The 12664-nt window shown below is 36.7% G+C and overlaps 1 protein-coding gene across 16 annotated transcripts in view; it reads right to left on the bottom strand.

Annotated features, from left to right (window-relative positions):
• Nucleotides 1-8411: 8411 nt before the first annotated feature.
• LOC127409839 (afadin-like) overlaps nucleotides 8412-12664 on the bottom strand; it is a 195212-nt gene continuing 190959 nt past the window's right edge. For 12 of the 16 annotated variants that reach the window (XM_051644699.1, XM_051644701.1, XM_051644706.1 and 9 more), the window contains 2 exons: nucleotides 9507-9588; nucleotides 8412-9219 (listed from right to left, as the gene is read on the bottom strand). In XM_051644699.1, coding sequence (XP_051500659.1) covers nucleotides 9063-9219; nucleotides 9507-9588 — 239 coding nt within the window. In that variant the 3' untranslated portion in view covers nucleotides 8412-9062. The remainder of the gene's footprint in view (nucleotides 9220-9506; nucleotides 9589-12664) is intronic. The other 4 variants (XM_051644700.1, XM_051644704.1, XM_051644707.1 and 1 more) reach the window with 2 other exon arrangements.

Raw genomic sequence — 12664 nt, 5'->3', positions numbered from 1 at the left:
TCTCTCCCCTCTCTATTGAGTAAGAGAGACCCCTCCAAGTGCCAACAAAACAGAGAAGGATTACTGAGTAGGGGATAAAAAGTGCTATACTCTTGGTCTTGTTATCAAAATGCAGATCATGAAGTGTCATTGTGGCAAAGGGCAGAGGCACTAACCAGACGATGAAAGAAACAAAGCTAGGGAATTTTGGTGAATGGTGAGTTCTGAACCAGAGAGGATGAGAACCAACAGATATCGTTCAAAAGCAATACATGCCATTAAATACACACTCACAATCACAGAATATTTATATATACTCCACTGCAATTCTGTCTCTTTGATTGTTATTGATATCAGACAGTTGACCTGGATGAGATCTGAAATAATCAAATGTATGATATAAACTGAAGCAGCTTAATGAGATTTGATCAGAAAACACATCGCAAGCAAAGTCAAGCACATGACTGAAATCTTTTTCTGCAAACTGTTGTTTTTCCAAAAATTCTGTAGTTTCATTCTGCTGTGATGATTCATCTGAGCAGTTGATGCTGATGTTGTGTTGAATCATGGTCTCACAAAGTTGTGACAGTCAGCACTGAAATAATAACAAACCATGTGTTTTACTATGACAAGAAACATGATTTTGCCATTACATACACAGTAGCCTACTTTCCCTTGATCTGTCGCCATTCAATTTACTCATCAGATTTCCACTTTGCATTTTCATTCATTTAAAGGAAACAAAGGATTAAAAAGTGATACCAAAGATACGTAGCAATATGAGATGACATGATCTTACCTGGAATCAGACTATGGATCCACTCCCAGCACTGAAGTTGTTGCTCATCAGTAGATGTTCATGAGCTGATCATATCATGATTATCAGGATCAGTCAAGTGGATTTAGATACAATAGACATAAACTTTAGATTTTTCTTAATGAACAAACATAAATGAACTCAAGTTTTGAGGAAAAAGAAGTATATTTGCACTTTTTGTCTTAACATAAAAAAGGAAACAAGATATTCCAGTGACTATTCACACATGAAAACTTATCTGGATTCAGACTCTGGATCCATTTATAGGACTGAAGATGTTGCTCATGAGTAGGGCGATTATGAGCCGGGCCTTTAATAGTATAAATCAACTCCGGAAACATCACATGGAGAGTTGTTCAGCCAGATAACGGCCTGAAAGAATAAACTCAAAGCTGCATTAAACATCATATATCTGTAATGTACATGTTTTAGTCTATCCACTTGTGGGTTTGGTCTAGAATCATGATTTAGATAAACAAGCAGGTGCCTAAAGGGACATTCACACAGGACACATTGTTGAATGTGCGCTAGACGTACGTCTTTGAACTCTGCGACGCGAATATGTTCTGTCTGAAAGACCCCTTAGAAGGTGGCTCCATACTGTATGTCAAGTTCTGAGTAGATTAGATGGTAAGCAAACAATCAGTTCTTGTAGTCAACATGTTGTATGCAGGGGTAATGGGCAGGAGGAAAGACCTGAGTGACTTTGACAAGGGCCAAATTGTTATGGCCAGACGACTGGGTCAGAGCATCTCTGAAATGGCAAGGCTTGTGGGGTGCTCCCGGTCAGCAGTGGTGAGTACCGACAGACAGTGGTCCGAGGAGGGATAAACCACAAACCGGTGACAGGTGTTGGGTGCCCAAGGCTCATCGATGAGCAAGGGCAATAAAGGCTATCCCATCTGGTCCAAACCGACAGAAGGTCTACTGTGGCACAAGTTACGGAACATTTTAATGATGGTTACAGGAGGAATGTGTCACACCACACATTGCATCGCACCCTTATGCATATGGGGCTGCATAGCCACAGACTGGCCAAAGTGCCAATGATGACCCCTGTCCACCGCCGAAAGCACCTACAATGGGCACGTGAGCGTTGGAACTGGACCTTGGAGCAGTGGAAGAAGGTCGCCTGGTTTGATAGGTCCCGTTTTCTTTTACATCATGAGGATAGCCATGATACCACAGGACGCAGATACCACAGGACACCTTCAGGGGTCTTGTAGAGTCCATGCTGTAGAGTCTTGTAGAGTCCATGGTGGGTCGGCACTCTTTTGGTGGCTTGCGGAGGACCAACAGCATATTAGGCAGGTGGTCATAATGTTTTGGTTCATCAGTATTCAGAGCTGAGATATTCTTCTAAAAATCTTTGCTTGTGTTCAGTAGAAGAAAGAAAGCCATACACATCTGGGATGGCATGAGGGTGTGTAAAAGATGAGAGAATTTTCATTTTTGGGTGAAATATCACTAAGTTTTTCACTACATGTTGAGCACTTAAGTATGGAAGACAGATCCTACCATGTAATAATCGGCCTCAAATTGTGAAATGTGATAGTGGTTCAGGGAGCACAAGGAATCATTTTCACACATGAATTGGCCACCACAGAGTCCTGACCTTAACCCCATTGAGTCTTTGGGAAGTGCTGGAGAAGACTCTACAGAGTGGTTCGACTCTCCTGTCATTAATACAAGATCTCGGCCAAAAATGTATGCAACTCTGGAGAGAAATAAATGTTGTGACGTTGCATAAGGTTGTCGAAACAATGCCACAAGGAATGCGTGCTGTAATCAGAGCTTAAGGCAGTTCAACAAAATATTTGAGTATGCAAATATTTTTTTGGCCAGGCAGTGTACATTGTGTTTTCAGTGGTCGGAAATATAGTCTACTTTTTGGTTACCTCATAAAGTAATTTGTATCAAAGGGTATAGATAATCTAAGACAAGCTACACCACAAATAAACCCTGAGGCAGCAAATTAAATTTGAACTTTTAATAATATTAGATTTTGTCATGTTAAATATTTTACGCTTATTGTTTGATATGCCATTGTTTGATATCATCTGCTGTGAAGAATGATCTCTTTCACTATGTGTACATCTTAGCTTTTAGTCATGTTTATATCTTACTTTTAATAAAAACATGCTGTATGAAGTGATTCATAAAAATTCTAAAACTGACAATTAAAAATAAAGGCAATATAATTTAAAGCACCCACAATAACAAACTTTCAGTACAAAAAAAAGATAGAAAATAAACCTAAATATGCAAGTAATCAAGCCTGGTTAAATTAAAAATTATTGACTAAAAATTCATAATGATGCTAAGTGGTGTCCAGTAATTATCTCAAAATGTATTATTGTTAATTCGATTTGTTTATAAAATGTCTTGTGTCAAAATGTCTTAATTTTGGCAGTTCAATAAAATAATGAGTTATGAAACAAATTCATGATTGATATTGCTTCTGGTTCAGTAACAGATACAATATAAAACATATGCTTGTTGATGTATTATAGTTATTATTTTTGAAGCAATGTAAAACGATAAAAATGCATAAACTTGAGTCTTTGTTTAAACAATAGTCTGTTAATGTGAGCATACAAAAATATTGATTGCTTGTTGATAATGCAAATTAAAAGGTATTCCATAAGCCTTTAACCTGGAAACTGTGTAAGCTCAAATGGAACTGTTAAACTGAACCCAGAGATGGGATTCTGCCACCACATTTCAAAAGTCCACCACACGCTACTGACAAGAATGTTTACTTTTGTTTATGCAATGTTTTTAACTAGTCATGGTCTGCTAGCAGGGATAATTGTAAAGCTGAATACATTTATAATTGGTAATCATTTAATGTGTTTACATATAGTCTGATGCCACTATTCCTTGATTCCACGATTGGTTTTCAAGTGTTTGTCAAAACCATCACAATAATACTCAATGAACAGGTGAACTGGAACCTGATTCACAACAACAGAGAAAGAGGAGAACTGTGACTCAATAAAAGTGGAGGTTACAGACTGCTTATAAAGAGTGCACAGCCTTCTGAAACATATTAGAAAGAGGGAGAATGTCTGTCAGGTTTCTAAAAGGTAACATGGGCATATTATTTCTCGTCTTGCCCCTGGTCTTGCTCACGGTCCACTCAGGAAGACCCTCTTCTCCCTTTCTCAGAAGACCTGGACCCCGACCACAAGGTGCGTCTGAAGTGGGGATTTGATGAGATCCAGGGCACCATCTTGTTCGAGCTTAGCGTCACCACTAGCGGCTGGATTGGTTTTGGCTTCAGCCCCACAGGAGGAATGACTGGAGCTGATATTGTCATTGGAGGAGTTGGACCAAAGGGCACTTCACAGTAAATTCTGAAAAGTGTTTCTCATCTTCAAGACTAAGACTGATAACTGTCAGTTAGTGACTTTTAGTAGTGTTACAGCCTCTGTAAATCTTTATAATACCATTTTTTGTTTTTGCTCTTTACATTCCTGGTTGTGGTTCAATTTTTTGTTTTGTTTTTCATGTCTTTTATTTGTGGTTCTTTGAGTATTATACATTTTTAAAATTGCTTTTCTTTATTTTCTTGCTATGCGTGACATAATTGTCAATGTTTATGCACTTTTGCATTGAAAGAATGTTGTGTTCTGGGTTCAGTACAAGTTAAGATTGACCGACAGCGTTTGTGGCATATTGCGTTATATGTTAAATACCACGAAAAATAATTTTGATTCGTCCCTTGTTTATTTATAATAAAAAAAAATTGCAATAATCAATTAAGCAATTATAGTGGCTATACATTTGAAACTGTGTATTTTAACATTTATGGGTCAGGCCCCATTCCCTTCCATTGTAAATTCCTTACTGTAACTGTGATTTTTGCTTCAATTTTTTTTTAAGTTTTCATTATTTTTTGTGGTAATCCACATTATGCCACAAATGCTGTCAACTGAGCTTAACTTGTATTGAACATGGAACATTCCTTTAAATGTCATTTAAACTTTTTTTTTCTAATTCTTATTTTACATGCATCCTATTAAATGCAAATTATTTTATGACCTCATATTTATTTAAAGACAACATAAAATATTTGTTCTTTAAAAAAAAACATCAATATTAAATTATTTGTTTTCAGAACATATAATGCAGAAAACAATGCATGGGGTGATTTAGAGTTGGTGTCATAATGTAGTTTGTCCAGCATAGCGCGCTCCAACTCCATTGTTTACAGAGCTGAGCTGACAGTGGTTCTGCAGACAGTGCGAAGTTAAGTGGTGTCTTCTCTGTAAGTTGCTAACTAGTTTGTGAAATACATACTGGAAAGTCAATAAATAATGACTCCATCATTTTCCCTTTTCAATATAACTAATATAACATTAACCCTGTCCCTGACAACCATGTCACTCATGTTTATCTTTGCTATTGTTTGCTATGTTAGCCAGCTATAGTTTGTCAGTGCAGTCAGTAATGTAGCAGATTGAAAGGTAAACATCAGAGCATCTTTTTGCAGCTCAGCAGACAACGGTGTGGTGGTGGATTGTGTCTGTTGAGTGTTGATTTCACGCTATGTTGTTACCTAGTTGGTGAGATGCAATGCTGGAAAGTAAATAAACAACGTCCATCTTTTACTCTCCGTGACAATGAGCTTATAGCTAACTAGCTAATCATGTAGCTACTTTCATTGTTGTCAGTTGAGTGGAAGCTAATGTGTAAACATGTATTCACCAAACTGTTTTGATTAGGATTCAGTTTGGTACCCCCTTCAACCGAACAATTCCAGTTTTTGCATTTACAAAATGTAATATTTAAAAGTCTGTTTTTCCACCGTTGAAAGTTTCCCCTGAACTTGTATAGCAGAATACAGTGTAACACCGCTGCCGCTGTTTCTCTCTTGAATCGGCAGGTGTAAATTCTTCTTGTTTTACAACCTGCTCATAATTGACTGGCGGTATTAAAATAGTCAGCATCTTACTGATACTAAACAGTAATACTGATGTTTATTTAGCTATTTATTTTATTTGTATTTATTTAAATGGTCAGCCATTGACTGATACTAAACAGTACTGATGTTTATTAAGCTACTTATTGTATTTTTATTCTTTATTTCCTCAGTGTTCATTTCTAGAATTGGTTGACAGTGTATTATAATAATCATGTCAAATATTCTTTGATAAAAATATTTAAGAAAGCAGCCTTCTGAGTACCTTTGCATAGTCAAATTGGTGCAAAATCCACATAGAAAAGGTCTGTTTTCATTCCAGCTCAAAAATTAACTATATCGGCCACCATATTGGTAATCTGTGAATTTACCCCCTCTAAAATCGGTATCGAAAATCCCATATCGGTCAGGTTCTACTCCTATACATATTAACGAGTTATTCTGTTTTTTGGCGATTCACATTTCTCGTGCATATCGTCACCTGGGCAAGGAGGAGAAAGAAAAAAGGGAAGGATAAAGGATAAATAATTCTTATTTGCACAACAGCCTAGTAGGGTGTGACATGCACAAAGAATGGGAATCGCCAAAAAACAGAAGAACTCTCGTGAATGTGCATAGGAGGGCTCTTTGAAAGTAGATTTATAGTTAAAAAGGACATAAATATTGATCTGTTTCTCAGCCACACCTATCGTTTCACTTCTGAAGATGTGGATTTAACCACTGGAGTCGTATGGATTACTTTTATCTACATTTATGTGCTTTTTGGAGTTTCAAAGTTTTGGCCCTGTTGACTTGCTTTGTATGGACCTACAGATCTGAGATAGTTTTCTAAAAATCTTCCTTTTTGTTCTTTGTTTGACTCATTTTAAGTTATGGAATTATTCCTTTTAAAACCATTATTTCTGGCATAGTGAGGAAAACAGTTTAGCACCTAATACTTTCTTTACTTGTGTGATTGCTTTAAAATAAAGATAGAGGGTAATAACCACTACAGACAACAAGAGTACTGGGAATCATAACGGTGTTAGTGTAACATGTTAATTTTTCAAAATTTTGCGTAATGTTGAACACTGTAAAAAAGGAATTGTTGAGCAAAGTAAAAAAAAAATAAAAAATTTATTTGGATGTGTACACACAATCACAAATTAATTTTTCTTCTTGACAACGCCAAATGTTTTTAATTGTTAAATCAAACCTTATGACAAAAATAATTCAAAAACGTATTTCCAAGAACTTTGCACACATTTTAAACTTCCTGTTATTTGACACTTTCACTCATGGATTAAAGGGTTGTCCATGGCTGACTGTGAATTCTAAATTTCTAAAATGGCATCAGAAACCGAAAACTATTGACTTATTAAATGATGTTGCATCCAAACTGCTAGGTGTCCAAGATGACACAAATTTCTATTTACTTTCTTGTTAATGAGTTTAGGTGCGTTTCCCCCCATCACAACTATGGCTGAGCATGGTACAATAAGAGATTTCCTGTTAACTCTTGCAGATGAAGTTGCAAACCAAAACGTTGACAGTAATTTCATTTTAACCCACATAATAAATTAATGGGAAACGTTGGCCGAAATAAACTGTATAAAATGACAGTAAAATTCACTTAGGTGTGTGGCCCAATCTTTAGAGCGTTAAGCAGAATGATCAACCGGGAAAATGCACAACATGATACTGATTCAGTGAGAGAAGGTCACTGTGGAAGAGGACGTCCTACTTTGAAAGGTGACGCCCAGTGAAACTGACTAATGTACCGTAATCCTGAAAATGAAAAGACACGAAAAAATTTACCCATTTACTGATTTATGTAGTGATTTAATTATTAACTTAATTTCATTATGTAATTATTAACTTAATCATTGAAGTTTTAGTAATTTGGCCCTCCATATATCCTTGAAGCAACAAGTTTCCAATGGTTAAAGTCCACTACGTGTGGACTTCATCCCCATAAACAATTCTTACAAAACACCCAGACAATTTTCACCTTTTTTTGTTGTTGTAAAATCCGTATTTATTTATGATTTACAAAAGCCTATGTAACAACCATTAAAATGAATCCATCTTTAACCTAAAATGAAAACACGACGGCTTATATGTGTCAGTTTATGTTTTTCAAAGTGGCACAAAGGAAGATATTGACACATTACCCTTATGCATCATTTGAATTTACAAAGTCTGTGTTCTCCGGAAAATTATTTACACAGGCGGCGACAGATCTAGACTATGAATGGAAAGATGCGGGTCTTTCAAACGTAGGAGACACAACCAGATCTTTCATTTAAATAAAGTCTGCAATACTGTAAGCTGTGGGGACCTAGTCAATACACAATTAAACAGCGGAATAGTGGCCTATTCTGTCAGAAACAATAGGAGGCATATAATCGTCATGTTTGTTGCTCATCCCTCAAATTTAAACAGCAGACTGTCCAGACTTATAAATACAAACAAATCTATAACCACGTCAATAAGGTTAAAATAAATACCTTCTAATCAAAAGGCTCTTGCGTCTCACAATCACAATCCTCCTTATTTAAATCATCTTTTTATCATTATACTACCATCAAAATTTGTTTCGCCAATGGCATCTGGCTACTGTGTCAGTGGATCGTCCATTTAAACAAAATTATTATAAAAGTGGTAACCCTCAGTGCTCGTGGAATGACAGACTTGCAGACGGTCCAGTAAGAAGAGGAAAAAGTTTAATTCACGAATGGTGCAAACGAGAATATGAAAGCTCATTAGAGCGGAAAAATGAATATTTTAATGCAGACACGAGGTATGCTAAAGGTGTCTGTGTATCCGTGAAGGTGGAGGGACCAGGAGGACAAAAATGGTGTAACATGAAAAATGGAAACATCCTATACAAGTTTTGTTTAGCAGTTCGATAAAATACATGAACAATTCTGTCCCCGTTCTATTGAGATTTTAACCTTGGTCTATTATATCGGCACTTACTCTAGAAAGAAAAAAAGTGGAAAGATATTAAAAGATAATAAAATAACACCATAAAATATCCCACATGACTGCCTATTAAAAAAAATAAAATGAGCAAAGACTTTCACAAACAAAAATATACCCCTTTCATGTCATTTCAAATTTCTTAATATAATTAAAACAATTTACAGTGCTTTATCATCATATCTCTTTGATACTTTTGAGGGAATTTATGGAGTATTGTCTCTTATTGCAACTATGCAGCTAAATGATTCTTAACCATCCAGTTATTCAATGAAACCAAAAGGAAACTCGTAAAATGAGTGGGAAGCTCTAGATGGCTGATGCTTTTCCAGGGATGTGTCGGATATTGGCAATAAGTCCTGCTCGGGCTCTTTACTACTGTTTTATGTTTAGTTCATTCTCCAGTTCCATGAGCTTCCGGGAAGCTTTCATCTTGCTTGACACTTCCTTTCCCTGTGAGAACAATCTCTGGCGCTCCTTAAATGTTAGATTCTCTGGGGCTCCTCCTATTGTGTTCTCCTGGTCGGGACCGCTGCAATTACACACAACATTTGTCAGCAATACAAGCTGAAAGAATAGTTCATCCAAACTTTGTCCACAAACATTTGCCTACTGTTTAAGTGTGTTTTGTAATCTAAAAACAGCATTTAAAGCATTGAGAAATGTACCAAGTAGATTGGTTCCATTTATATGTTGTACCACCTGTGTTCGTGGCTCAACCAAACCATGTAAACAACTTTGTTTTGAATGTATCATATAAGCGCCTCCCAAAAAGTTGTGTTTTGAGAAACATTCCAGATGCGTGAGTGCATTCCTCACCCTTTTGTCCATTTCTCTTGTGGGTCCTTGTAAACCTCTCCCGATCCTAGTCCTGTTGAGTTTCCAGTGTATGAATTAAATCCTGTTTTAATTTTGTCAAATGGTAAAAACAAACATGAATTTCCCACAGAACATTTGAAATATCATTTGAAGAGTGATTGGCAAGGTTACTGCAAAAGCTGCTGGGCCCATAATAGTGAGTTGTGTAGTTTAAATGGACAATAAAGACATTATGTAATATATCTGGTTACGTACTCCCATCTATTCAGAGTTGAGGAGTGGTGCTTTAAAGTCAAAATTTGCAACCCATTTTACTTCTGTATAGTTACGCATTTCTGAGTGAAACCGGCTGCAGGACGGCACTTTTTTTTTAATCTATCGGGAATTGACTGGATCATGAAAAGTGGACTACGCCCTCCGTTTTGACTAAGACTTTAAGGAGGCTAAAGGTCAAATTCAATCTCAAGTGCAACTTGGAATACCCCAATGCTAATGCCTTTTTCAAATCCATCATTTTTTTATATAATCGCCATTTAGTATATTAACTAACATTCAGTATTGGGAAAGTTACAAATTACTACTGTAAAATCGATTACTGACTACTTCAAAAAGTAATAACAATGCTTATTACTTTTAAGTTACTTTCTAAAACACTTCACAGAAAAGCTTTTGTTTTTCCTCTTAAAAATGAAAAATAATGTTCATTGATTTATTGGGAAGCGTACGTCTTTCAGCTGTCACAAAACACAAACAGATGTAAACATTAACGTAATTCATGATTTAAATGTATTCTACATATATTTTAGAAATGTGTGACCCACGTAGTTAAAAGTAATTAACTTAAATGAAAGTCAGTACCTGTAATCTTATAAGAATTTGAAAGTAATTAGATTAGTTTAGATTACACCCAACACTGCTGACATTACTGCGTTAACTATTGGCAACATATTAGATAGGCAGTATTACCTACTACAGTAGCATAAAGCGATAGGTGCTTGACAGCATTTTTCCATTTAGAGATCATGTTTGAACAGAACCTGTTGGGAAATACCGGTAAATAAGCTCTGGCAATATCTGAAGTATAGGTCTCTGCGGAAAAATAACGGGCAATAACAATAACAATCTGTGGGCGTTTTCAAACCCGAATGGGCATCTCAACTATCCAATGAAAGTAGGGAATCTCAAAGTAGTAGGCAAATCGTGTAAAGCGGTTGAAAATCAGCCATCCCAGTTTGAAAACGGCCACTGATTGTGAAACGGCCATTTTTGTTCTGCAGAGACACAAGTCTTCAATTTCCTGTAATGAGAAGTTGTAACTTTACCAGAAAAGTTCAGTTTTAAGCTGTGTGTAAACAAAGCCATAAGATTAACTGTTTGAGCATGTATGTAGTCAGGACACACTGATGTAAGAACCCTGCTTTAGACCAATCGCAAAGCTCTGATTGAGATAACGCAATTACTTGGCTCCTGTGACTAAAAAAAAAATTTGTCAAATTGGACAAATTTTATCCATCGGATGCAGAAATTTGTCGACAGCTCACAGTAGTAAGTGATTCCATTATTTATGATAAAATAACTAGACTCCTTCGGGAACGAGGTAAACACAAGACCAAAAGGCTTCCCAGCAAATGACATCAGAGTTTAACGACATTATGGTGCTAATGTGCGAATGGTAGCAAAATGGATAAAAGATGGAAAACCGATTGCATGCAAATAGCAGATGTGGCACACATACCAGAATTGTATTTATTTTTTTGACAATTTTACTGCAACTTAAGGGTTTAATGTGTAAAATAAAAACTGAATAGCTATTTGGCCATTGGTTAATATTATTTCTGGCCAAGGTAACGCAGCCAAGGAGGCAAAACATTTTAGAGGTGGAGCAAGTTTTTAGATTTTGATGAAAGATTCAAAAATTGTCTTTGGAATAACATTCAATGTGTGTAAAGAAAGTAAATAGGGTCAATTTTGACTTCATGTTGACTTTATCCCACAACGTAAGCAATACAGTTAAAACAATTATAACTTTATCCAATTCGAACTTTTGCTCAGGTACAATAAACCACAACGTTGGCCCAGTAACTTTTACCAATGTTTAAACATCTCAAAACTGTTCCACAGACCAAAAGCTGAACAGCAAGAAGAAAGCTTGTTAAACGTTGAAGCATTCCAAAGCACACCCGACGTAAGGTCTGTGGATCACGAGTCAAAGGTGGAGGTCAACTGCCAGCTGTACATAGCTACTCTATGCTTCTAAACAAACTACACGTCAGTTGATGAACGCCTGTAAGTGAGACGCTCCCCAACTCGGCATGGCTGGCCTTTACAGTGACCCCCACCTCTGACCTACAGTAGATGTAATCAATGATGCTCACGTGTCCGTGTGTCTGTCAGGGCAAAGGAGGCAGTCAGCATTGAACCTGAGAACTTCAATCTGACTCAACACGTGGTTGTGCTTTTAACCAATGAGGTGCAGGAGCATGACGGAAATCCAAATGCATGTTGGCTGTTTGGTTGTTTGATAATGGAATGAGTTTGGGCCGGAGGGAGAAAGACACAAACACATTGACATGTGAACCAAAAAATACCTTCACCACTAGTGACGGCCAAGTGCATCAAGAGCAAAAAAGGGAAGCTGGTGATTTTGGCCTAAAACAGGCCGCTCAAATGAAAAACATGTTGAGCAATTGCAGCAACACACACGGGAAGTAGAAAAGGCCCATATAGAGAAGGCTAAATGGGTTTATACTGAAATTTTAAACTGTGGGTTTCAATGCAATACAAATATGAAGCGAACAGTTTATCGGTGTGTATTCTGTGGCTGTTGGAAATGTTATTCCTTTTGATCAAAATACCAACAAAGCCATGATCTTAAAGTGTGGTTCAAAAGTCTGAGTCCACTAGTGAAGATGCTTCTATTTTACTTAATAATCTTAGCACATAATCTTTGAGCCCACTGTAACTTTGGCCACATTTTTTGTTAATGATTTTATATGGAGATAAAGCACAAAACGTAATTCAAGACTTGAAATGTTTTCCACAGCTTGGGCTCTGTTTTGCTCAAGGACTTGGCAGTTCCAGTAGGTCAATGAACCTTCGTAGAGAAGGTGATGGGAGGGCTGTGGAATCACAGATATTTTTGGGATTCCATGCAGCCC

This window comes from Myxocyprinus asiaticus, chromosome 19 (assembly GCF_019703515.2).
Source record: "Myxocyprinus asiaticus isolate MX2 ecotype Aquarium Trade chromosome 19, UBuf_Myxa_2, whole genome shotgun sequence".
Classification (NCBI taxonomy): Eukaryota; Metazoa; Chordata; class Actinopteri; order Cypriniformes; family Catostomidae; genus Myxocyprinus; species Myxocyprinus asiaticus.
Note: the sequence above shows the minus strand (reverse complement) of the source record. Positions and strands in the feature narration are given on the sequence as shown.